General features: G+C 37.2%; 2 protein-coding genes across 3 annotated transcripts in view; both read right to left on the minus strand.

The window, feature by feature from the left end:
- Positions 1-1,252: 1,252 nt before the first annotated feature.
- Positions 1,253-13,839, minus strand: slc17a6b (solute carrier family 17 member 6b). The gene is made up of 12 exons (XM_084109366.1): positions 13,189-13,839; positions 11,516-11,771; positions 10,808-10,926; positions 8,521-8,635; positions 7,994-8,081; positions 7,615-7,701; positions 7,107-7,249; positions 5,419-5,568; positions 4,621-4,753; positions 4,297-4,407; positions 3,355-3,482; positions 1,253-3,119 (listed from the first exon to the last, which is right to left on the minus strand). The coding sequence occupies exons 1-12, from the start codon at positions 13,272-13,274 to the stop codon at positions 2,778-2,780; spliced, it is 1,758 nt and encodes a 585-aa protein (XP_083965492.1). The 5' UTR covers positions 13,275-13,839; the 3' UTR covers positions 1,253-2,777.
- A 1,987-nt stretch (positions 13,840-15,826) lies between these two features.
- Positions 15,827-27,987, minus strand: part of ano5b (anoctamin 5b) — a 43,540-nt gene continuing 31,379 nt past the window's right edge. For both annotated transcript variants that reach the window (XM_084109198.1, XM_084109197.1), the window contains 12 exons: positions 24,959-25,064; positions 24,821-24,881; positions 23,946-24,097; positions 22,411-22,485; positions 22,090-22,318; positions 20,900-21,078; positions 20,718-20,815; positions 20,414-20,544; positions 19,387-19,592; positions 18,986-19,188; positions 18,783-18,888; positions 15,827-16,884 (listed from right to left, as the gene is read on the minus strand). In XM_084109198.1, the coding sequence (XP_083965324.1) occupies positions 16,654-16,884; positions 18,783-18,888; positions 18,986-19,188; positions 19,387-19,592; positions 20,414-20,544; positions 20,718-20,815; positions 20,900-21,078; positions 22,090-22,318; positions 22,411-22,485; positions 23,946-24,097; positions 24,821-24,881; positions 24,959-25,064 (1,777 nt within the window). In that variant the 3' untranslated portion in view covers positions 15,827-16,653. The remainder of the gene's footprint in view (positions 16,885-18,782; positions 18,889-18,985; positions 19,189-19,386; positions 19,593-20,413; positions 20,545-20,717; positions 20,816-20,899; positions 21,079-22,089; positions 22,319-22,410; positions 22,486-23,945; positions 24,098-24,820; positions 24,882-24,958; positions 25,065-27,987) is intronic.

Here is a 27,987-nt window from a genome sequence, read left to right on the forward strand (position 1 = left end):
TGTCTGAATCAGAGGAATGATGCTGAAAGTACTGGCATAGGCTCAAACAGACTTAAACTGACCATATCTATGCTCTGCAGCTTAATCTTAGACCATACTTTTGTTAAAGTTCAGATGTTTGAACTTGGCACTGGATGCTCCAAATTATGAAATTCTAGATTTAATGAATTCATGCTATTAAAAATATTCATTAATTTTTTTTTACAAACGCTTTTTTATTTGTTTGCTAACGATACACAACATTGTATTTCGGAGGGCAGTGGGTTTTCTGAACACATCCTCTAAACAGCTTCTAAGTGCAGCCCCTCCTTCCAGCCTCCATTAGGAGGTTTGTGTGCTCAATAGGTTTTGCTGATCTCGAGGGGCCCTTACATTGATTTTACTAGAGCAGGGAAAGGACACAGATGCTATATGGGTGACAGATAACCAATGTTGGGGCTAAAAACTTAGATATGATTTACCAACATGCAGACACACAACAGGTGGACAAAGTACATTGTGCTTGATGACTGTAATCAGACAATAACATATTGGCAGTAAATTGTCCCCAGTTTTAAACAGGGAATCTTTGGCCACCAAAGGTTATTGGAATCCCAGTAAAACAACACAGGCGAGTACAATTTTGTTATAATTTTATATAAAAAAAGGCTATATAGAGCATTTCAATTTCACATCAACAAACCTCTCCATTTACAGTAACACAGCAAAAGGAAGCCATATATCCACACTTTACTCAATAGGCAGGAAACAAGAATAAGGTACCTCAAAATCATCAGGCAAATTACTGTCATTTTTGAAGATATTTGAATACCTTTACACACAATCCTTGTGTCACTGAATATTGCAACAGTATTGGGAAAATGCAAGGAGAAAGAGGGAAGAGGGGAGCAAGGGAGCGCTTCTCTAGCCACAGACAAAACACAGACCAGAAACAATGGGGAAGGACAAAAAGAGAGGATTAACGTAAAAGATACCCGACAACAACATACTCTCAAAAAGCAACCACTGGCAACCATACAGGACGACTACAGAGGTGCGGCCACCTGCGGAGCTGAGGACCCCGGTAAGACCTTCGCCCGGCCGGGAAGCAGCTGCAGGTGACACTTAAGAATCATTCTCTTCTGGTGAGTGGGTCCAGCACACAAACTCTCAAAGAGAGTTGCACTGGACTCTTACTAAATCTAAATATATTTTCATATATATATTTATATACTTTAACAGTAAGTAATTGTTTAATCTTTTTTTTTTTTTTAATTGTCATCACAAAACATTTAAACCAAAATGATTACAGTGCTAACTTGTTACATATTTTTGGGTGAAGTGACTGCTAAGTAACTGTTACCATGGCTTTATTGCTTTGTACATTGAATATGGTTATTACCTGCTGCTAGGACTGTGTCAGCCCTTAGACAGGTTCTCCCTTGTTTTCCCAATGGACACGTTTCCCCCATCCCAGCTAAAATCCCACACTACAGGTTACCTTTGGTTAATTGTGCAAAGAAATTGACACGTCAGTAACAGTTTTGTAAAGCAAAAGAACATAGTTATAGTAAAATAAAAAACAACATTTACAAAAACAATTTTAACCCATGCATAACTAACATTCACAGATGTCAAAATGGCATGGAGTTAAAAGAATGGAATGGAATTTAAAGAGTCCGTAGTTTTGACACCCTGTGCTTTCGCTTTTTGTAGCTTTTGCGATAATGTTCCCAGGCATTTCCAATGATCTAAAATCGAACCCCTTCCCAAGTTTTATCTATTACACCAAATAGAACAGCACCATCCAATTGAAACAACCTGCTGAGCTTGAGAAACATTTTTTGTTGCTTTTATGTCATCTAAACAACTGTGCTTTTTTCTCTGCAGTGTCAAAGACCAAAGTCCTCTTTAATCTCTCAGAAACATGAATTATACGATGGACAAGTAACACATCATGAGATATAAACACTCACTTTGTGTGCTGTTAAATGACATTGTACAGCTCCCTTAGTGCAATCAGAAAAAAGACAGTGTAAACCTGTTGCTTGGTTGGAATTCTCTATAGCAGTTTTTCTCCATGGATGAGATTCATTATCTGAGCCTTAGTTCTGGAAGCCAATTGGCTGACTAACTCTAAAGGCTTCTCTATGTTGCAAAGGCTCAGAATAATAGGGTGAAAAACTTGTGACGCACGATTGCACTTGAAATGAAGTTACTCTACTTTTTAATACATAGAACATTTACAGTCAGCCAATTTTGATATGTAATTTCCCCTTTGTATAATTGATACATTTAAATCCATATTTAAATGTAGGATTTGATCATTTCAATTTGTGCAAACAACAATTCTTAGAGTTTTGTATATGTTACTCGATAATCTTTTTTCAGGGCTCACAGACACTACAAAATCTATCATATATTTTTATACTGTGCTGTATGTAGAGTGGCTCAAAAAGTATCTGGATGTTTAAGTCATAGTTAAAATGTATAAATGTCATTACATTAGCTAATTTTTTCTTACAAAAACAAGTTTTTTAGGTTTGATGATATAACGATATATCATATACATTATTTATATATAACTACATATATCTATATATTTATGAAGACACTTCAAATGGACACTGATTTGTTGCAGATTGCACTTGGTTCGATATCTTGCAATTTAATGCAATGGAATTTACACGTTTTCAACTGTGACTTGCGTCGTTTTTTTGAATACTTTTTTGCGCCACTGTATGTTTATGTTTGTGTATGTCTGTGTGTGTGTGTGTCATAGTGTGTATTTGCAAGGTCTAGGAGTAATCCCCACCCTGCCTGTATCCGTAACCCTCTTCTTCCGCACCATCCTGTACAAACACCTCTCGTTTATCCCATCCTTCTGCCCATCCTCCGTTCAACTGCGTGGTGGCCCCGTAGGTCTTGGCTGGACCTCCCAGGGCACTGTAGCTCTGGTTGATGTCCCCTGTTTCCTCAGCCAGCTCATCTTCATCAATGAAACCACACTTCTCTTCACTGGTCTGCTCCGGATCTGCCCACGACTGCTTCTCCCCCGAGGCGAAGATGCCATAGAAGATTACACCTCCATAATGCACCATGGAAGCGATAAGGAACACATACTGCCACTCTTCTCGGGTCTGAAAGGATAAAAGAGTTGTCAAGTATTCATTGACATTAAGAAACTCATCCTGGGAGCTGCAAGAATAACACATGAAATAAACATGCAGTTATATCTGAGTATTTTTGACAATGAATATGGAGAAAGATCTAAAAAATCATTTTTTAAATATCACAATATCATGTATATTTCACAGTACTATATCCAAACACTAGAATTCAAAGGAAAGTCCTGACAATTCAAAGAGGTCTTACCTTGTGTTTGGTCATGGCACCCACTATAAGAGGACACACCATTCCTGACAGAGTTCCCACTCCATTAGAGATTCCCATGAGGATACTGGCATAGCGAGGAGCGATGTCTAAATGATTGACATTGAAACCTGATGGACAACAGAGGTTTACATTTTATTAACATCTTACGAATAGTGAAATAACTGTAAATAATTATATTTTTTCTATATTTGGCACTGCGTTAATAACAACAAACCAGGGATATTATCATTAAAACTAAAACCATTAAAAAATATTTTCATTACATTAAAATAAACATTAACTGAAATCAAATTAATTAAAAAAAACATTAAATTTATTTCAGCTAGTTTCCAATATTTCTCATTTTTGTGAAGTACTAAAATAACTACAATTAAATAAAGCTATATAGACATTTAAAAAGAAATATGAACAAAAAACAATAATAGGTTAGTATATCAGTGATACTAAAATAACACTGCAACAAACAACATTACAGAAAGATATTTTCAAACACTCCGTTTCTGTTCTATACTGTTCTGTATCAAGACGAGTGCACATTTTCTCAGTATCTCTAACATGATGTTGGAGATACAGACTAAAAATAGAAAGATACGCCATCTTGTAGAGCGGAGGCCCTCCCTCATTGAGTGCTCTGTCTGGATGTGCTGCCTGCGAGGCTGCTCTCAGGGGACAGTGTGTATGAATTATTTAAAAAGTCCAGCAAAACCACTTATTCCTTCCAAGCTGCAGTGGAGGAAGAGTGTGTTTGAGTGATAAAAGGAGAACAATGGTATTTTGTTAAAAATAAGGCATTATTTGCAGTCTTCCCTGGCTGCGTATGGTTGCTTTTTATTGCTGCTTTTTCTTGTTATTGTTGTGTATAAACGGCAGGTTTGCATGGGAAATTATTAAATCAGACATATTGTTTCCCCAAAGACTTGCCTGATATTGCAAATCCACTGAAGCCGACAGCCAACACAAGGAATGAAATGGCCACCCCTTTACTGTGTGAGTAACCAACAACCAATAATAGAGTGGCCTCCATCCCAAAGCCTGTGAAAGATAAAAACAATTCACTAAGCTAAAATAGACAAATAAATGACATTAAAAATAAATTTAGAGGAAATGCAGAAAGGGTAAAAGTGTGAAATATTTAGGTTGATGAAAAATTCTCATTTAACATTCCTAGTTCACATGGATTTAACCAAAATTCAGCCATATGGCTGCAATAGGAACAATAAGAATTCTGCAATAGGCTCCACTCACCTCCGCAGTTCATGATCTTCCGAACTGTTGTAGTTGACAGGATGTTTTTGGCGCGAAGGTAATCAGCTAACTGTCCTCCAATGGGTACGATAATGGTCATCACCAGATGGGGCAGGGCTGACAGCATGCCAACCTGAATAAGACAGCAGCCGTCAGGCTCAGAAGCATCTTATTGAAAACACACTGCAGAATGAAAGCATTAGCCATTGACCAACTGACCAAAGATGTGGTTCCACCACAGAAAAGAGAGAAAAGTCCAAAGTCTAATCTACAATCAAATTGAGCAAAGACTAGATTTTACTTAAATTTACATGGTCACAACCATTATGAAATAGTTAATTACATTACACAATTACGCATACTGGATAAAAAAACAAAACAATAAATTGACATGCAACATTACTGTAATATGCAAGGCATCACTATTAATTAGTATGTTAATTCTACAATGCAAAGACATGATTGCAGGTTTAACTGTAGGAAGTGAGAAAATGAGCAAAATGAGATGCAAGCACAGACTTAAATCACCAATAAATGATTAATGAATAATTCATCATGAACTATTCACAATGAATAATTCATCAACCTATTTCAGACCTTAGGGAATGACAAAGGTCACCCATTTACTGATATACAATGGAATTATAGTCAAAAATCATATGCAACTTAGATACAAAGGCTAGCCATTTTGATCCAATCGCTGATTAAGTCATTGTTAATTTTTTAATCAATCATGCATTTTGTATAATACAAATACCAATTTAAATACATGCAATTTAAAAGGTAAACTGAAATTACCTTGCTAATCTCAAAGCCAAACACCTCCTCAAAGTATGCAGGCTGGCTGATGAGCAGCAAGTAGAAGGTCCAACTCCTGCAGAAGTTGGCCACAATGATTGCATAGACAGGCATGGACGTGAAAAATTTCTTCCAAGGTGTCTTGAATTTCTGTAGGAGAAAATAGTATTGCATTGTTATAATAATACCCATACTGATAATGATTTTATCTGTCATGTCTTGAACAGTTTTGATTCTTTGTCAGTATTGATGTTCTCTAGGAGTGCATGGCATTTACACCAAAGAAATCAAAGTAGCTGACTGACATTTTATAGCATCAAAACAACTGATGTGCAAGACTTCTCTGATATGTCTTTGATATGTTACAGATTTAATTAGAAATCCTCATATGGTGACACTAAATATATCGACCTCTACCTCAAAATCTATAAGACCACAATAGATTAACGTAAGTTTTATACTTTAAAGGCAACATTTTTTGGTGGCCACACATTTATCTCCTCATGTTTTTCAACACATCCTGACTTAAAAGATCCCCAAATATGCTTTTTCAAATATTACCTATCATGTAAAAAGGTTTCATGTAAAAGGTTTGCACATTTTTAAAATCAAAGTGCACGACAAATAAAATTATTGTCTCCTAAAAGAAAGAGTTGATTCTGAGCTGCCGAAATGAGTCGTCACAATTCCAGGGTAACATATCTACGTAAGTTTGTAACAAATTTGCATAATGCCAGCCTATGGTCTTCATTGCCGCGAACAATGTCTACTTAGTACTTTGGCTCACCCTCAAACAATGTAGTTGTAGCTGAGAATGTCTGTTTTTTTGCTCTGTAAATCCACTTTGCATGAAAGGATCCTCTTACAAAGGATGAGGACTTAAAACCAATGCCATTGTTACTGTATGCAAGTGCTGAGGAAGCCTCTGGAGCTAAAATTCAGATATGGTCATGGACGTTTCATTTCCGACACATGCTGTAAGCAGGAGACCAATCACAACAGACTGGGCCATCTGACCAATCAGAGCAGAAGCTCTCGGAAAGGAGGGGTTAAGAGTGAGTGAATCCTTTATTGAGACGTTTCAAACACTGTGAAAAAAGCGGTGACGTGCAATGTATGAGAAAATTAAAGTGTTTTTTGACCACGGATGCATGTAAACCTATTGTAGGAGACCTTCAAAATAAAATTAGGAACCTTTAAAATAGCATAATAGGGGAAATTTAAATAATTATATGGTTTCATTTACCCTCTATCAAATTGCAAATCACTCAAAACCAGTTTTAAACTACAGCAATGTCATAATTTTGTTCACAGTAACTGCAAACAGGGGTTTCTCTCTCCATCAAAGCTCCTGATCTTAAGTTCAAAATCTTAAAACAAAAAATATCTATTATTAACCTGATGTCAAAATAAATAGACAATGGCACATTATGCTGTTAATCTCTACAATCTTTCAAAGCACAACCATATGAATTCAATTTGTGTCAAGCACCAACGAGTATTTTAATTACAGATAATTATAAGAGTGATGCTTATAGGGTTTGCATGAGAGGGGATGTTATTCCATTAGTCAAACCATCTCTTTTTAGGACTTGAGTCCTTCAGTCAAGCATTTTGTGCTGTGATATTTTCTTCTGAGCCATATCCAGCTAGAAGTTTGGAGTATGATTACGTTTGGGGTCACTCACTTCTGCAGGTCCTAGCAGCTTAGCGCTCTCTCCGATACTCTCCTCAATGAAGCAGCGTTCTTCAGCAGTGATGGTGGGATGGACAGCTGGGCTCTCATATGACACCAAGATCCAGAACATATACCAGAACATCCCAAAACACCCTAAAGAGAAACAAAGGATTCTTAGATGTTGACCTTAAAAGAAAACATCATAAAATGATGTCAGATAAGAAGCAGACAGGAAGATCAGCTGACTGAAAACTCCTCATATAACTAAATGGATTACAGTTCATTGCTTTCCTGACAGAGCGTGCTAATTCTTGGCACAGGGTCAGGCAGATTCAGTGTCAGTGCAGAGGATAGACACATGGCAGCATCAGAGGAAAAATCAATACTCAGCATCAGTGAGTTGATCCATACTACACTTACTAAAATACACTCATCAAGACCGTTAAGCACACTCATACAATTATGCTTTACACTATAACCATGGCTCATACAGTGGTGCACACACAAACCACTCTTACCATAGACATAGAAAACAGATGACCAGCCAGTGTACTGCACCAGGATCCCAGCTAGAGGCATGGCAATGACAGCTCCAGCATAGGAACCTACAGAACGGGAGAGGATGAGGCCCATGTGAGAGCTCAAATGGAACCAAAAACAGCTTCAACTCTGGCAGCTTCAAATCAAAATGGCTGAATACATGCATTAAAACAACACAGGAAAATACAGTCCATGCATAAATAATGTTTCCTAGAATTCTTGCTAAACAACAAATGTATCTTTCAATTTTGACATGCACACAATAATGAGGTAACTTAACAAAATGTAACGACACATGATTTTCTTTACTATCCACTAATCTATATTTGCTTGAAAGAGAATAAAGATGTAAATTACCACAGAAAGAGGTTGTGGCTAGACGGCTTCTTTCCAGTGGAGGAGCCCATTTACTCCAGATCCCATGACAGGCTGGGTAGGTCACACCCTAACAATAATACTACACATCAGTTTTATATTACAAAGAAATGTGCTTAGACAGATTTTCAAATTATAAACAAATGATACAAATTATTAAGTTACATCACATAAATCAATTTAAATGCAAATGAATATTCCATTTGTTTTAAATAAAAGAATAATAATAATATATACAGTGTTGTCATGTTGTCTACAGATCAATACAGGGCAGGCTGTACTAAAGACAAACCCTGGGTTATTATTCTCTCTGAATATCCTCAGGCCATAACTGACTGTTACAGGACCATGGGCTTTTCCTAGGAAGAATTCCCACAAATGGCTTTTTGAGAAAATATCCGCCAAAGGCAAGTGCCCAAATTTTAGATATGAATACATAGAAGGTTATGATATTAGATCGTTATTAGCAAACAAGCAATTCGAATGAAATGAGAGAAAATCGGACTTACCTCTACAAGCCCTTGTAATATCCTGACGAATATGACGCAACCGTAGTGAGCACGTGCAGCTGAGGGGATGAACATATTCAGTGTGGACGTGAGGAAAATGGCTGCGCCGAATACCCTGAATAACAGATGTAAACATGGTTTAATTATATAGCCTACCATTGGATTATAAAATGCAGCAAAAAAAAAAGAAAAAAAAAAAGCATTATTTCATGTTTACATATGTATTATTTCTAGTGTTTAAGGCTGTTCTATTTCAGCTATGTAATATTTTGGTTTCTTTAACCTCGTCTTTAAACCCCCTTTACTTTAAACCCATTTAAACCCCCCAAAATAGGCCTATAATATACTATTCAAATCTTATTTCTGTGAAGAAAAAAAAACAGGCATAATGGTCGCGCGGGGTGAAGCCAGCACCTACTGCCACAGAAGAAATAAGGGTTTCCATTTATTTCCAATTTTCCTGACGTCCTGTAGAGCTCAAGACCCTTTCTCTCACCTCTCTCCCACCGGCACTCGCTAATCGGATTGAGGGAGTTCTCCGGCACGAGACTCGCTGATTCTATTAGATCTCAATCACGTCAGCCAATAGCCGAAATATGAACTGAGAACTGATGTATAATTTCTGCGACGCAATTATGTCAAAGATTTGACGTACTGAGTTAATAGAACTACACAATTGCACAGCATTTCAATAGGCTATATATGTCGATCCTTGACATTGTTGGCCGACCATCAAAACAGATGTTTTAGCGAGAACCAATTGTGTCCAATGTTCCAAATATTTCCAGCTAACGACATGGCAGTTTTATTTTTTATAAATTTGTTGTGCGATATATGAGGCACGGCCAAACCCTCTGGCAGCATGTCCGGGGCTGGTTGCCATGCCCCCCTCATTGAGCAGATTAGACACGGTTCCCCCCCGGGACCTCATTAACAGGTGGAGAATGCCCCACAGACAGAGTCTAATCCTACAACTCACACGACGGGTCAGCCTTCAGTCTGCCACTCACGCAACACCGAAACACGAGCAGACTCGTCAACCATAGCAATGAACTCTCCCTCTGCCTGTCTGAAGCCTTGATTTATTCGTTTGTTTATTTGATTTCCGTTCCCCTTAGAAACTTGAATAAAAATAGTATTGATAAGGTTTATATTATAATAATACAATTAGAACAGTGATGTAGGCTTACAACCTATGCCTTCTTTAATATGGACCATGGCCTTCAAATGGAAACGTTTGAAGCACTTGAGACGTTTTCCAAAACATCGGTAGGGCCTATTTTAATAAACATTTCGTAAGTTAGAGATCTTTCTTCGTTTTCTGTAACAAAATTGAATCAATATAAACTATAATAATGCATAAAGTTAAGTAAGATATAATAGGCTATAACGAAATTAATTTCACACAAAATGCGTGTCCTCCTTACAAGTCAATCAACCAGTCAATAAAACAAATTGGAGGTTGGGTTGCACTTGTGCTAAATCAGCTCCTCCCATCATCCTCTTCCAATGACAAGTAGTTCCAGTAGGCGCTATGAATAACCAAAGTGTCTTAAATAATACAGTATGCAGTCATCACTAGCAGGCTTATTATGAATAAAACGAAGAACGCACCACGGATGTAGGCCTATAGCCAGTTTTTGCAGCTCGATTTTGCAATTGCTTATTTCAAATATTTATTTCAAATATTTTTAAAGTCTATGACTGAAGCCATGTATTAATTATTTCTACTATTATATTCAATAATGTTTAATACATTTAACGAAATTCCTTGTTAGGCATTATTTTCGCACTGCTTTCGTGTTGGGTTGACAAACACCTGGAGATGCGTCACTGGCTGCATCTGAACTTGCCAGCTCCTGTTATGTGCAGAAGCTCTGTGCGCGATCCTGCTGGTTTGGAAAACGTGGGCGACACCATCTTTTAGTAGGATAACGGGCCGAGATGCATTACTTTTAATGGCTTGGTTTGCAACAGGGACAAACATCTGTGATCCGTTTAAAACTAAATTATATAATTTATCAATAAATTAAGTATTGTTATAGAATATTTATTGTTAGTTAAATTGTTAATAATTAATTAGCATATTAATGTTCTTTCGTTACCATTAGGCTTGTAAGGTAGCCTAGCCTATTTGCAATGTGGAAAATATATAAACCAAATGCGACGTTAAAATCAATTAATTACTGAAATAATACTAATATGAATAATGATGATAATAATAATAATAATAATCTGAATTAATTAACAAATACATATCAGTCTATCAATGTTTCTAAAGCTTTACCTGTTTGCCGCCAGTCTAGAACAAATATATCCTCCGGGAATTTGTGTCACAATATAACCCCAGAAAAACGAGCCATGGATCATTCCAACTGTTTCCGGGTCCCAGTTGAACTTTGCCTTCTATGGAAGAGAAATACCAGAAAATAATCATATACCAAATCCTGTCTGTAAAAGGCGAGAGACAACTGAAAATATGAAAATCCTTAAGCTAATATGCACACGTTTCCACACACCTCTAATAACAGGTTAAATATATAATATAGCCAAGCCTATATTATATATTCGTTATGGGAAAATATGAACTTTTATTTTTTTAAACACATAGGCTAGCACAAAATACGTATTGATTATTGTGCACAATAAATGAAATGACAAGAGCGAAGGATTAGTTTCCAGCTGAAGAATTAATCAATTTGAGGCTGATATAGCCAAGGTCAATTTTTTTTTGCATGAGTAGCCTACTTGTTTTCAATATTTTCCAAGCTAGTAGTGGGGCATTCACTAAGCCTCTTTCCAACAAACACAAACCAATGTGTTTTTGAATTATTCCCTTTATTATTTTTTGTATTTCCATTAATTGATTTCAGACTCTCTCTCTCTCTCTCTCTCTCTCTCTGTCTGTGTGTGTGTGTAAGCTCGTGGGCTGTGAGTGGGGGTGTCACGAAGCTGACGTGAACATATAAAATCCAAGTGTGCCACGCGCACAAACCTCTTTGATGACGATCTTTCCGTTCAGGTGAATGGTGCTGTTGTTCACCATGCTCACTATTGCCACGCCTAAGTTGCACCGAATACCGAAGGAGATGCAGAACCCGAGGCCGCTCATGACGGCGATGATGTAGCGGCGCGGAAGTCCGAAGCACGTGCAGTCGCACAAAGGTGGCTTTTTCTCGCTGGTCTGGGAAGGCCGTCCATCCTCGGTCAATTCAATGTTGTCGCCAGGTTTTTGCCTCTTTTCTAGCACTCTGCATATGTCAGAAGAGAGTTGTCAGACTCCTTGAAGGACACTATAACGACTGTGGTCCGAATGAACCAATTAATAGGAATTTCATCACTTTTATTATTGAAGCAACAATCATCGTTACAATTACAAACGCATCAAAATATCCTTTTGGCATTTAATTTAATTGAAATATATATTTTTCAAGTAGGCCTACTCTAAACTGCGCGGGCATATTTAGACAATAGTTATTGAAATGGCCTGCAGGAATAGTTTGCATATATATATATTTTTTTTTCCTACAGATATTTTTATGTAAACTCCACATAGGCTTCGTGTGCTGCTGTAAAGCGCACTGTATACCGCATTGCAGCATTCCCTTCACCTTCACCTTATTTACATTCACACGGGCTTAGGTCCACTCATATTCACTAACACGATATTAATAGTATTATACCAGTGCCTTGGGTATCCAAAAAGAGTTATTTACTTACAGTTATTTACTATTATTTAATGAAAACATAGGCCTAGTATGCGCAGATAGATTCAATAAATTCATGTGCAAACACGTAGGAATATATTTGTTTAAAGAAATGAAAAATGTCATAAATTTCGATTCATTCATATGATTTAATTAGCAGATGTGACGGAGTTAAATGCATTTTATTTTGTAATATTTTGCACGTGTAAACTGCATAAAATGCACATGAACTGCATTATGAATGTCAAATCAGTTGTTTAATTACAGGAGACAAATAAAATACAATATTCTATTATTTTGGAAAATACTCAATGACTACAACATTTTTATAAGTAAACGAAAAAAATGAAATATGATGAGACACATGTATTAGTGCTATGGGGGGAAAGGATATTTTCAGTTGCGTAAGAACAATTCGTTCCTAAGCGCTCGATCTTTTTTCCCCTTTTCATAAATTGCAAAAAAGGTTTTTTTGAAAGACACACGCACAAAAATGACTCAATTTCAAGGAGCAACGTTAAATGTATATGGATAAACCGATTTTCTCTTATTTCAATCGTGGTCTTTTTTTGCAGGTATATATGTGAATGATCTCTAAAAAAAAGAAGAGACACTCAAGGGGATCCTCTAATTGAACGATTACTATTCAGTCGTAAATGCATTTTAATCGCCGGGTTACAATGACAACCTTTCAAGATAGGAAAACTTGCATGCTTCCATCCCCTCCTCCCAGGATTATGCAGAATTACATAATTTTCTGCACGTCTCCATGAGGCGTGACGCCAAAACCGACCGGGGAAACTCGTTATTGAACAGATCAAACTAGCAACACATTCGTGAATTTTCTGTTCCGTTATAGCTATAGTTAGAGTTCATATGTATTCAGAGCCACAATATGCACATATCTAGGCCTATTATTTTAAAATGACTGAATCAATTGGAAAATGTTAAAATATCTTACTTGTACATGCGCCCCAGTGTCTTCCCCGCTAGTTGCTTCAGCCCCTCTTTGCTGGGCACAAAACCAGGCTCCTTCGGAGTCTCCATGTCCAAATGTGATAATCCCTCGTTTTTCCCCCGGTAATGTTAAAGTACCATGTCACTGTGTGAGATGACAGAGCATACCGGACCGATACCCAGCGGATCAATGATTCAGTAAGACAGATGAGGAAAATTCACGAGCGAAGAAGAAGAAGAAGAAGAAGAAGAAGAAAAAAAAAAAAAGATTCCGCCTACACAAGAGATACTATATCAGAAGTGGTATGGCTCTGTCTACTCACAATTATAAACTCATAAACTGCCCTGCGCGCGATAAGGGCACGCGATGCCATCTCAGATTTGAGTCAAGAAATTATTGTTAGCTTCAAAATGAGTTGGAAATAAAATCGGATAACAACAAATAAAAAACGAGGTATGATCAAATAAGAACTGGTCCAGTTCGTTGTCTCGTACTGTCACTTTTTTAGGTGCAAAGTGACAGTTAAGGGAGGTGAAAGCGTTCAGCACCAAGGTCAGCGACAGTCTCGCGATCAGAGCGGCGCGAGCTCCCGCCGCCACTCCTTTGCCAACTAGCAGTGTGTGCTGCGCGCGAGGCGGATCACTCCCTTCGAGTGCCAGCAGCGGTTCACTGCTTTGGGAGGGGTTAGAGAGGGCGGACAATGTTCACATTCCATTCACATTTTCTTTGATTTTGTCCTCAGATTATCTGATTATGTTCCACGTACGGGAAAATGATAGTTTTTCGATGCGTATATGAAAGGCACATGACGTGACATTCGAAGTTTCTACATTTGTGCTTTTATGCCTATTGCTTGTTTTCCATCAAAGGCCGTGCAAGCCTCCTGGGGGCGGTGCTATGGAAACCGAATGAGGGGTGTTTCCCCCCTCCAAGTGCGTGTGCTGGTGTGAAGGAAAAGCGTATTAATAATTCATATACATATCTCGCAGTCCCCCTCCCTCTCTCTGTTTCACTGTCCTCCACAGCTAAAATAAATAAATAAATAAAAATAGCTATTGTGTGTGCGCGTATGTCAAATTCGAGGCCAATACAGATAATTTTGAATTTAAGTCTGTTTCTAATGGCTGGGAATAATGCGGGATATGCTGGCGGGGCATTTTCATAAGTTACTAGTAATTTATTATTTTGATATCTTGATAAATCACAGAGCTCTTCATGGGAAAGTAACTGCGCTGCTGTTGCGACGCTGTGCGCGTCCTTGAAAGAGACACAACAGGTTGACGATAGCGCGCTTAGTGAAGCGCAGGCGCCATCTTGTGTTCATTTACCGTGTTGCAGACAGTGCAGAGGACGCCCAACAAGTGCTAACACACGTGTGATATATACTTCATTTACTTTATTTTTGGCACATTCTCGTTATTGGAATGCAAACAATAATTTATTTTAAAACCTTGATTCATGATTATTCACACTTCTTTTTTTCACACGGCTTTCATGCAACTCATTCTGTAAACATTTGTAGGGCAAATAAGAAATACACATACATAAGTATCATTGTCAAAGAAAATAATTAAGGCAAGGCATGGGTGACATGGTCTCATCTGAACACACAAAAAAATCCTAAACTAAATGCATTTTTTTTTTTTTTTTAGATATTATTTTTAAAACGTCACTGTAACATTAAATATTGTCACATTGGGTACAGAGATTATGTTTTGTTTAGAATCAAATTGTGTTTACAAGTATAGCAACACACAATAACCAGAATAATTCTGTAAACAGTAATTGCATTATCCATAAAAGATCTATGAAAGACAGCATAAATCACTCGACAGTCTAAAAAAAATATATAGAGAGAATTTATAACACATTTGTATCAAATGAACATGTATGGCTCACAAAATGTTGTGTACATGGAAGTCATGTGTAGCTGAATTGATAAGACACTTTAAAACGCTTGTTTGTTTTCAAACCAGTCAAGTCTCTGTAGAGGATGGTTGGCGCTGAGTGAATATAGTGTTCATCAACAGTATTACAGAATGTAGTAACCAAACATCTGAAATGTGGATGGAGCAGCTCAACATTTTTGAACCAAATCTCTTTGCACCAGGTCAGTAATACATTTCTTCAATTCACTCAATTAAATGTTTGTCCTTTTGCATGTATAGACCAACAGAGATGTTTAACTTGGTCTTACAGGGGGAATCTCTGAAATAATTTGCCCCATCACTGCTGTAATATCAAATGCAGTTATCAGGGTGAACATCAAAGTCACTGATGCACAGAGAACTGATGGCAAAAATCTGAACTGATCCTGTTAAGTGCAAATGTGCAGAACTCAGTTACATGAAATATAATGAAAAAAAAGACTAGTGTTCTCCTAGTCATGATTAAAGACAAGAGCTAATGTTCATGAGCCTCAGATGTACGATATGTGCAAACATTGACAGAATGAGGTTATGTATAATGGCTTGAGTTTCTGATTTCTGAAGCATCAGAAAATACATAGCAAGTCATTATAGAGCTTAAAACACAATCATTCCACAATCCTTCCTTCCAACCAACCAGATAATAAAGCAGTTATATGATTATTCTGAAGCAATAAATACATCCTTGAAGAAAGCTAATAATAATAATAACAAACATTTCATTACATTTTAATATTACACTGAACAGAATGTGTGGGTAGCAAATTTTCTACAAGGTATTAATTAAAAGAATATCAACAATAAAATATAAATACTCTGAGAAACATGATAATGCAAGCACTACAGAAATTATGATGATATTCTGTGTTTCAAAAGGGGAAAATAACCACGGGACAAAAACAAATATTAACTGTTAAATCTTTTAAAAAAAACTTTAAAAAAAATAAAAAACCCTGACAGATCAGAAAAAGGCAAAAAAGACTACAAGTACCGCTTTCACAGTCAGACATACAGGGGAAAACATGCAGATCACATCTTCAAAAGAAAAAGGTTATGGCAACAAGCTGGACAGACGTAAAAGCTTTATTGCCTTCGAAAAACATTTTCACAAGTCTTTTAATGGTCATATATGATTACTCCTACGTTGTCTTCACAGCAACTTGCTCTCGAGGCAACATGAGGAGCACCAGGCTGCGTTCCAGAGGGTTTGCGGTTTAAATCACTGTGATGTGTCTCCAAGCCTTTCTCCATTGAAAGAGTGCAGTTATACAAGTGCACTCCGGACATGTAAAAAAAAAAAAAAAAAAAACACACCACAGAGGAAACTGTATTGTTCTCCCATAAACCACAAGCAGAAAAAAAAGCTGCAGGTTTGTATCATTGTTAGGGGTGTCGTTCTTTATAAAAGTTCTGGCAGTTGTCTGGATGAGGGCAGGCAGTTTTTTTGCAATAAATATTTGAAGGCCGTCCCGAAGATTCGATTCCTCCATGGTTTGCAGTGTACAGTACATTTTGATTAGACCTGAGGGCTCATGGATGTTCAAATACATTCAGAAAGCACCTGTTGTTTGCTAGGACTAGAGGGCAGCAGTGAGGCCGTTTCTGTGGACAGGCAGAAACTCTGGCTCAGCTGCATCTTGAGTTTCTCCACTTCGTAGTTGTGCAGGTATTCCTGAACCAGAAAGCGTTCGCGCTTTATACGCGCTTTCACGTCTGACGGCACATCTGGAATCAGCCACGCCACAAAGAATTTCACCACAAATACAACGTGCTGAGAAACGAGGGGAAACAGAGGAACAGTTATCATGTGCACACACTGTACAACCAGGTTTAGACAGCTAAGGCCTGGTTTCACAGACAGGGATTAGATCAAGCCAGGATTAGGCCTTAGTTCAATCAGGACATTAAAGGGGTAGTTCACTCAAAAATGAAAATTCTGTCATCATTTACTCTCCCTCAAGTTGTTTCAAACCTGTATGACTTTCTTTCTTCTGCTGAACACAAAAGAAGATATTTTGAAGAAAGTCAGTAACCAAACGACTGATGGACCCCATTGACTTCCATAGTAGGAAAAAAAAAATACTATGGATGTCAATGGGGACCAGCAACTGTTTAATTACCAACCTTCTTTAAAATATCTTCTTTTGTGTTTAGCAGAAGAAAGGAAATCATACAGGTTTGGAACAACTTGAGCGAGAGTAAATGATGACGGAATTTTCATTTTTGGGTGAACTATCCCTTTAAAGTGGCTTTTATAAACGTGCCTTAGAAAAAAACCCATTACTGGTGTTGCATCTTGAGATGGCACTAACATCTTTAGTCTTAAAGCAACACTAAGGAACTTTTCCTCTTCGGTCACCCTACAGGTTGGAAGCGGAATTGTCCATTACCGCTGTCGTAAATAATTTCGCCGCCCGCAGCCAACTGTCGCACGCATGCTCGCTGTTTATCCAGCACCGGCTTTGGAATGAACGATGTCCACAGACAAGGTAGAGTATGTTGCATGATTTCATGAAAGCATGATGTATTGCGACATCAGAAACGAAGAAAAACTAAATAATGACTATTGTAACGCTTGACGTAAAGCAAGTCAAATTTGTAGTTTTCTTATGTCTCATTCGAACTACAGAAACGCGACCCAGTTTGGCAAACTTGCATGGTGTGGTTATAGCAGATATAGGGCCGCAAAGCGAATCCGGAAGTGCCTTTCACCCTGTTACGACTTGATGAACCACTGATACGATTTTGGAAACATTATTTTAAGGTTAAAAATGTACCTTAGTGTTGCTTTAAGCCTTGTCTGTGAAACCAGGGTACGCTTGTGTGTCAAATGGTAACTAAATGCTTAGCAAATATTAATGTTCATACTACAGTACATGTCTTTCCATCACTGTATTGAGCTCACTTCATTCTCTTTATAAAAATTCAGATGCTAAAAACAATGTTCATGTTAAAGGAAGATCAGAGTACTGCTGTGCTAATTCTTATGGTCAGAAATCAGTTCCAATCCTCCATTTTCTATTCCTGCACTATTTTTTTCTTCTTTAAGTTTCAAGCAATCAAGTTTTTAAACTAACAGACAGACTTATTATTTATTATATACCAGGATTATTATTATCTAAAATTAAAATATTAATTGAAATATTAGTTGATATTAGTTAATATTAGTTGAAAAACTCAAACTCAACAAAAATGAGAAATTTCAGTTTATTTCAAAAATTATGAACTGGTAATAAATAAAAACTAAAGCTAACAAAAACTCAAATAACATTTCTATAAACACTCTCCAGTCTTCAGTGTCACTTGATCCAGAAATCAGTCTAATTTGCTGATTAAGTGTTTAGGAAACATATTTGTAACAATGTAAAAGTTTTTCCTGTCAGTTTTGATCAATTTAACATGTTCTTGGTGAATTAATTTAATTAATAAAAATCTTACTTACTGAAACTTTTGAATAGTAGTGTAAGCTACTGAACTTAACGATTGCTTACTTTCTCTAACTTGCTTTTCAATTCTCTAATTCACTTTCCTGATCACAGACGTTATATCCCAATAAAAAAATAAAAGTTATTTTAAATTCTCCTGCATATTCCACCATATTAACTTCCTGTCCATATTAATATTTCCTAAGATTAAATAAAGAGTCCTTTGGATCATGCAGTTGCTTACTTCCATGATGATGATGAAGGCTAGCTTAGCAGCCAGGATGTGCCAGAACTGCATTGTGTGTGTGTATTGCTTTACATGGCCGGGTGGGTATCTGTAATCCCGATACCTGGGAAAAAATAAATTCAAATTCATGATGCTGTTAATTTAGCATATAGAAATCTAGATCTAATTCAAACTATAGTTCCCAATAGGCAATCGCAAACCTGCATTCCGTGATGGTAGAGCTGTTAAACCAGGATGGGTTTTCTCCAGGTTCGGGTAGGTTATCTTCAGGTATCTGAGAGATGTTGTATAAGGAGAGGCTGTTGGTGATGTAACCACTCATAGTGGGCTCCCTGACTCCGTGGTAGGCGTACAGATAGACCAGACGAGGAATCATATCTGAGGTGAATGCCATTATGAAGGCCTCAAGTGCAAATGAGAGGAGAAAAGAAACCACAATAGATTTTAAGTATGGTGGAAATAATGTTTGATTTCACTAAAATCAGTAAACTATATTTAGAATGAGCAAGTTAAGCAAGCCACATCCAATTTTACACAAGACAGTAAAATTATGGGATGAGTCAATTAAATAGAAAAGCAGAACAAAACAGTTTGCATTTACATTTGTGACTACGGACAAGATGGCCACCACATTAAGGATCTCTTCCCACGCTCCTATGTTGCGTGCCTTTGCTGCCACTGGCCTTCTGAACTGTGTGGTAAACTTCCAAGCATCGACTCGCACCTCCAGGATGTTGTTGAAGAGGGCAAGAAGAGGGGCCAGTGGAAAAGAGGCTACGAAAAGTGTTATGAAGCCAAACTGGATCACTGTTTAAAACACACAGGAAACAACTGGTTTAATTGATGAAGGAAAGAAAATGCTGACAGAAACCCCTAGCAGATTTGAAGATCCAGATCCTTACTTGAGACTTCTTTTATAAGAACTTGTATACTTGTATGTATACTTATACTTGTATGTTTAATAATGATAAAGAAATGTATATTTTTTTCATTTATATTAACAATTTACTATATATAGTCTATATTTAATATATACTACCGTTCAAAAGTTTGGGGTCAGTAAGATTTTTTAATGCTTTCGAAAAAAAGTCTCTTATGCTCACCAAGGCTGCATTTATTTGTTTAGAAATACAGTAAAACAGCAATAATGTGAAATATTGTTACAACTGTTTTCCATTTTAAAATGTATTTTATTTCTTTGATAGCAAAGCTGGATTTTCAGCATCATTACTCCAGTCTTCATTGTCACATGATCCTTCAGAAATCATTCTAATATGCTGATTTTCTGCTCAAGAAACATTTATTATTATTATCAATGGTGAAACATTTGTGCTACTTAATATTTTTTAAATATTAAAAGAATGTTCAAAATAACCGCATTTATTTGAAATAGAAAGATTAGTAACAATGTAAGTCTTTACTGTCACTTTTGACCAATGTAATGCATCCTTGCTGAGTAAAAGTAATAAAAAAGTGTATTATACAATATTATTTAATTTAGCACAACTACATAAACAATACAAATAAATTATAATAATAGTAATTCTAGTACACTAATTCTAATTCGCTAGTGTTTTGGTATATCAACACCAAATAATTCCAACATGTATACGTGTGTTAAATCGTACCCATCTCCAGATACTCATAGAAGAGTCCAAACTGGCTGAAGTTCTGCAGATCGTGGTCCTGCTCCCATCTACTGTATGTACTTTCTGGATGACTCCGCCCTTTCCTGCTGCCCCACCAGTTTCTGAGAAGTCTGAGACACAGACACAAGGGACCATTACGTGTTTTCTTGGATTTGAAAATTGCCTAGAGGACAACTACATTCTGACCTTCTAAAAAATACACATGCGCCATAAATATGCAAGTATAAAACAAAAACGACTTGAAAAAGAGTCAGTGTTAGAGGTCAAAGTTCATAACGCTTACGGAAGCAGAGCCTCCTGGACGTTCCCAACCATCTGTTTTCCAGCCATGACGATGAGCAGCTGTGTGGTCAGCTCAATCAGACAGCCCCCAGGGGCACACTAAATATTAAAATGCATGTTTCATGTTAGACCTACTTATTTTGAGATTCACCTGAAGAAAACTGATATTTCAGGCTGCCTCACCTCTTCATTTCTCAGACTGGTCCACTTTCCAAACATATAACTGTAGTTTCCCGGATGACCCACAAACTTCCCTTTAAAGAAGGCCACATAGAAACAGGAAGAGTAGTAGTTCACAAACTGGAACATAAACATCTTCATGGTCAGCTTGTTCTCATACTCCAGATGGGTCTTGGGGATCTCTGAGAGTTAAAAATAGAGGAAGTTCATCAAATATTTTTTCATACAGCTCAGTTGTACAGATGAGCAAATATGTGAAGGATAATGTACAGTGAAATGGCCATTATCGGAAAATAAACGCACACCGTATTGTTATTTTGGAATAATCACAGATTTGCACAAAACTTTTGCGATATTTTCTAAATGTCGATAAAAAAAATATTGTGAAATGACGGCGTTTCCATTAACTGATGTTATGCAAAATAAAATGTAACTTTTTCCTCTGGCGATAAGTCATTCCAAAAATCATGGCAACGGATGTGGGTAGGTTTACATATATCAAAGCCACTGCACTAGCCATTATTTTTAATCGAGGAGACGTAGGCATGTTATCCAAGCATTATTGGCAAGGAAAGCCCCTTATACTGAGGAGCGGCACATATGAGGTGTTTCTGGGTGTTTCTCCCTCATATCTGCTTCAAGGTCTTGATAAATTGTGGCATTTCTTTGTTGTTTAGAATCAAGTATTCTCGTAATTCTTTTGTATTTTATGAGTTTAATAAAGAACTCTGTCTCATCTTCTGTCCAAACATACCGCTTCATCTACGTCAGGTGACCTTTTTTTTGACCGTTTTGCGAAATATTCCTTTTTCGAACTGCTTGAAAAACCACCTCATGCGAGCGTAAAAACATTTTTGTGATAAATGGGAGTTTTTGCGAAATTGACGCGTTTCCATTGGGCGCATTTTCAATTCGCAATTTCATTTTGTGCAATTTGAAGGGTAATGGAAACAGGGCTACAGTCCGACTGTACATTATCCAGCTTAGTACACAGCTACTCACCAAATAAACAAAGCAGACACATTAATTCATTACAAACTGTTATGAATTAATTAATGTAATTCATTAATTATACAAACTGTAAACTTATGATTTTCCGGAGCTTGAGATGCATTGAACGTGTCAAACACACTCAATAAATATATCTCGAAACTGCTTTTCTCGTGTGAAATGAGGATGCGGTTTTCGCTCACCCATATCTGTGATCCAGATGGCCACTTGCTCATAGAGGAAGTTGAGAATGAGGATAATGACAAAGTTGATGCATGAAGCAGTGACAGAGGTGGCAAGTTGAGGAGTGATGAGAGAACCCACAAGCTGGATCTTACTGGTGGGGCTGTCCTTCATGACGCTGGCGAATGCTGCATAAACCGCTAATCTGTAAGCGATCACCCCCATTATACAGGCCACTATCAGAAACGTCTGACAAAACAAAGAGAAGGGACTTTTAAACAGATTGAAGTTTCTTTAAATTAGCTAGCTAGAACAGTGTAGGAAATTAGTAGAAAACTCACCCAGAAGAGAACAGTTGCTCCAGACAGGCAGAATCGAGCACACTTGCTGGGGAAAGAAAGATAAGGCTCCATTTCCTGTTAGAATAAAGAGAGTGTCAGCAAGCCAATTAGTACTACAAGTGTTTAAGTGCAACAGCAGTCATGGTACAATATGTAAATGTATTTTGTGTAAATAAAAATGACTATGTTAAACAACATTTAAAAAAATATATGAGATGATGAATAAATGAATTTTAATCAAACTTTAATTCTCAAAGTTAACATGGAATCCAAAATGACCCCATTTACGTTCTTACTAAACGTTTCTAGGCTGGTGTATAACAGGACTCTTCTACTGCAGACTTCAGTTCCAACCCTAATTAAACACACTAGTCTGTGATTTAAAAGTTATTCTGAACACAGCGGTTGGCTTGTTTGGGGAGTTTGCTAAATTCAGCAAAACACTGGACTGGATTTGAAGAGCCCAAAGCAAAGTATATTCGACGTTTTTTTAGTACATTTACACTAACATTCAAAAATTTGGTGTCTGTGAATTCTTTTCTGTTTTTTTCTGTTAATTTCTCCAGGATTCTTTGATTAATAGGAAGTTCAAAAGAACAGCATTTATTTGGTGATTTATTATTACCGTATATATTTTTTTGCAATGTAATGCAATGCAATGTAAAAGTATTTACTTTCACAGTTGATGACTTTAATGAATAAAACATTTTTATTTTTTTCATAAAAAAACAATCTTACTGAACCCAAACTTTTGAACGGTAGTATAAGTGGCAAATCATCACCAAGACAACATGCAGAGTTTTGAATGCTTGAGAAACAAAATCTCTGACATAAATTAGAATTTAAATGGAGTATTTGTCACATGGAACAATAACTAAAATGGCTGATTTCATAGCAGAAGACTTGCCTTTGTCATGTTTATGATAATGTGTTAAATGATGTGGCAAAAACCAGTTTGGGCAGAAGACAAATGCAAATATTGGCTCGGATCATGCAAATTATTTAAAACATATCAGGCAGATTCTCAGTCACAAATCAACACGTGACAAAGGCTATTAAGATAGTGTTATCAGCATGCATGTGAAATCTGAAAAAGCAACATGCTTGAAATGTCCTGTTAACAGAAGCTCTTTGAAGTGTTCAGTTTTCATTCACCCTGCTTTTGATTTTTTTGTCTCCTGTTATATTCTCATTCAACAAAACGAATAGTTGAATAAAATTGTTATTTTTGGGGGGTTTTGCACACAAAAAGTATTCTCGTAGCTTGATAAACTTAAGGTTGAGCCACTGTAGTCACTTGGACTATTTTAACAATGTTTTTACTAACTTTTCTGGACCGGCAGAATGAAATTGCCTAGAAGCCTATGAAGGAGTGAGACAGCTCTCAGATTTCATCAAAAATATCTTATTTTGTGTTCTGAAGATGAACCAAAGTCTTACGGGGTTGGAACAACATGAAGGTGAGTAATTACTGACAGAATTTTCATTTTTGGGTGAACTAACCCTTTAAATCACGCTGTAGTGTTTGCAGGTACCTGAGTAAAGCGGTTGAGTCTGCGGCCTGTGCACTTCAACTCATACTCTGGCCTGATCTGTAGCTGCTGCTGTTCCTCTTCAAAGTCCACAAGGTCCCACTCATATTCCAGACGGGCCTGCCGCCGTTTCCAGAACTCTAGGAACAGGGTCACTGCAAATCACCCAGAGAAAGAAAGAGAAAATACATTTTAGGAGTATATGCTCACACTTACTATCAATTCAATTTAAATCTAACCAGCTTCACACACAGTGTTTTCCCTCCTTATGAAAATAATTGTACTTCAAGTTAATCTTACAAAAGTTTAGAAACTAAATACACATTTTTAAAATGTATGAATACACAGTGCACTGGGTGCAGGAATATTTACACAGTGCTGATTAATCAAAATCACTGCATAAGCAGAGCTCATTTTGAGCCCTGTGTGAAATTAATTCAGTGTTCAGTAATGGATAATCAGCATGCACCACCACCCTAAAGTGATTACAGACACATTATCAAAAAGCATACACAAATTATGCTCCTTCATTGTAGATGTATTTAGTGAACAAATTCTGTGACAATTTGAACACTTACTACTAATCTCTCATTAGATACTGAGTCTACCTAGAGCAGGGATGGGCAACTTCGGTCCTGGAGGGCCACTGTCCTACAGAGTTTAGCTTCAACCCTAATCAAACACACCTGAACAAGCTAATCAAGGTCCTCAGGATTACTAGAAAATTACAGGCAGGTGATTTTTTCAGGTTTGGAGCTTAACTCTGTAGGACAGTGGCCCTCCAGGACCGAAGTTGCCCATCCCTGACCTAGAGATATCCTGCTGACCTCTAGATGGCGCTATTAAGATAGTATTTTGAACAACAGAAGTGCACTCACCCCAAATGCCCATGAACATGGCGAAGAACACAGTCCCCTCGTTATCAAATAGATGGGATTGCTGAAAAAAAAAGGATCACATATGAGGAAAATCTGTCTATGATGAAGGGACAGTGCATCTAAAACTTCCTTACTCACCCAGGAGGACAGGCATGTTGAGTTGAGTTTCCAGTAGCTACACTTTTTATCACAGAGCGGACACATGACAATCATCCCTCCAATTTCTGGGTCACAGATCTCCTTGCTGAAAAGATGGAGGGGGAGAGAGAGAGAGAGATGGGGTGAAATATGCAGAAGTGAACATGTCCAAAATCTCTGTGACAGCATTTTCTACTACCCCTATTCTTGACGTAATGCAATAACCACAACATGGAAAACTTGGACACAAATAAACCAGGCTTAACAACAAATTTCACATTCAGTGAGCATGTTCCATAAACATCTATAATTCTGAAAACAAGAAAAACAAATGTATCGAGCCTCTAGAGCAGGGGTGGGCAAACTACGGCCCGCGGGCCACATACGGCCCGTTAGGCTGTTTAATCCGGCCCGTCGAGTATTTAAAAAATTGTCTTAAGATCGCACTCATTTTGCCTTTTTCTTGTAATACTTTGCGTTATATATATTGCGTTGCATATATTTGACAATCGGAATATCAGATATTTCATGCCATAGCTAACAAATGTAAAAAAGGAAAAATGACATAAAAGCAGATCATCATTCATTCAGCGCTGTTGTGGCTGCGGTGTGTCACGTAACAAGCTAGACGCGTCACCTTGGAAACCAAACAGACAGCAACTTAAGCGCATAGACTTGGTGCACGTTAATGTTTTTTCCTTTTTTGAAAACTCACAGAGAAAAAAATGTTTGGTAACCGCTTGCACACATGTTTAGTTTTTCCTTTGATTTGTCTGCTATTTAGTTTTGTTACTCTGGATTTGTGGATGTATCCTCCTGACTGATTCCGTTTACCGACCTTTATCGCCCGGCTTTCGACTAACGTTACGCTCCCCTGTCTGCCATGTACAGAACCTGGTTTTGTTCATTAAATGTTCTGATCTGCCTTTGCTTTTTATGTTTTATTTTATTATACTTAAAATAAATTTGTATATTCGTTTATTTCGTTTTTTTCCACAAATGTATGACTTTTGGAAGTGCAAATTGATTGCCATGCAGTTTTAATAAAGTTGAATTAACGTAACCTTCTGTCATTTTTACTCTTCTAAGTGTACACTTAGGTGTTTTGTTTCTAATTTACGGTTAGGCCCATTAAATAATAATAAGGATAAACAATATTTAAAAAGTATAGGCTATAATTATCGAACATCTGACTAATTAAAAATTAACCTCAAAACATAACATGCTAAATGGGGGATATCTAGCATAAAAAATGTATTGTCAGAATGTCGTCTCTCAGTTGTTGAATTTCGCGCAGACGTTGCCACAACGTAAATGTGTTTGCTCAGCCCGATCTCATGAAAGTGCGAATACCACGAATTGTATTTGTAGTTCTTATGAAACGCAGTTTTCGCGTGCATATGATACGCACTTAAAGGGATAGTTTGCCCAAAAATGAAAATTCTGTCATCATTTACTCACCCTCAAGTTGTTTCAAACCTGTATGAATTTCTTTTTTCTGCTGAACACAAAAGAAGATATTTTGAAAAATGTCGGTAACCAAACAGTTGATGGACCTGATTGACTTCCATAGTATTTTTTTTTCCTACTTATGGAAGTCAATCAGGTCCATCAACTGTTTGGTTACCGACATTTTTCAAAATATCTTCCTTTGTGTTCAGCAGAAAAAAGAAATTCATACAGGTTTGAAACAACTTGAGGGTGAGTAAATGATGACAGAATTTTCATTTTTGGGCAAACTATCCCTTTAATGGCGTGTAATAGGCACGCACTAACCAAGGGGTTTAGTGCGCAGCATATGCACAAAAAAAAAAAAAAAAATTGCCATATAAATGGCACGAGAAATAAAATTTGTGGTATAGAATAATTTGTGGCTTTCATGAGATCGTGTTTCATAATCTGCTACTGGGCCGGCCCTCTGTCAAATTTTAAAACCCAGTGTGGCCCTTGAGCCAAAAAGTTTGCCCACCCCTGCTCTAGAGTCCCTCTGTCCTCACATTACGTTACAGATTGTATGGCAAGTCTTAAAGGGATAGTTCACTTTGAAATTAATTTTTGATATGTTTTAGCTTACCTCAAGGGCATCCAAGATGTAGGTGTCTTTGTTTCCGCAGTAGTTTCAATTTTGATATTTTTAGGTCAAACCGTTCTTGTCTGTCAGTCATATAATGCAGGTCTATGGTCACTGGCTCAAAACACAAGCACAGAGTCCAAATTAAAACAATTCCCCATCGTCCAAATGAAACAATTCCCCATCATAAGTACACATTGATGGCCTAAGACACGAAACGAGCGGTTTTTGTGAGAAAACGAACAGTATTTATATCGTTGTTATCTCTTGAACACAGCACACGTCCAAATGATCTGACGGCGCGGGCGGGTATAGATATATACATAGATTTCGCCTTGGCTACGGTTTCGTTCCAATGAACTGCAGTAGCCAAGGCGACATCTATGTATATATCTATACCCGCCCGCGCCGTCAGATCATTTGGACGTGTGCTGTTTTCAAGAGATAACAACGATATAAATACTGTTCGTTTTCTCACACAAACCGCTCGTTTCGTGTCTTAGGCCATCAATGTGTACTTATGATGGGGAATTGTTTCATTTGGACGATGGGGAATTGTTTTAATTTGGACTCTGTGCTTGTGTTTTGAGTCAGTGACCATCGACCTGCATTATATGACTGACAGACAAGAACGGTTTGACCTAAAAATATCAAAATTGAAACTACTGCGGAAACAAAGACACCTACATCTTGGATGCCCTTGAGGTAAGCTAAAACATATCAAAAATTAATTTCAAAGTGAACTATCCCTTTAACACACCGACTCAAGTTTTGATGCTATTTGATAAAATGTTCTTTAGACAATGAGAAACATTTGACTGAAAGTATATACCTACTATCAGAGGTTATGGTCTACAAAAGAATACAGATATTGCATCTTATTAAATATAACAACATTTAGTGTGCAACTGCAGAAACACACTGACTACACAATAATTAAGAAACAAAACAAGCTCCT

This window comes from Abramis brama (genome assembly GCF_963993115.1).
Source record: "Abramis brama genome assembly, chromosome: 3".
Classification (NCBI taxonomy): domain Eukaryota; kingdom Metazoa; phylum Chordata; class Actinopteri; order Cypriniformes; family Leuciscidae; genus Abramis; species Abramis brama.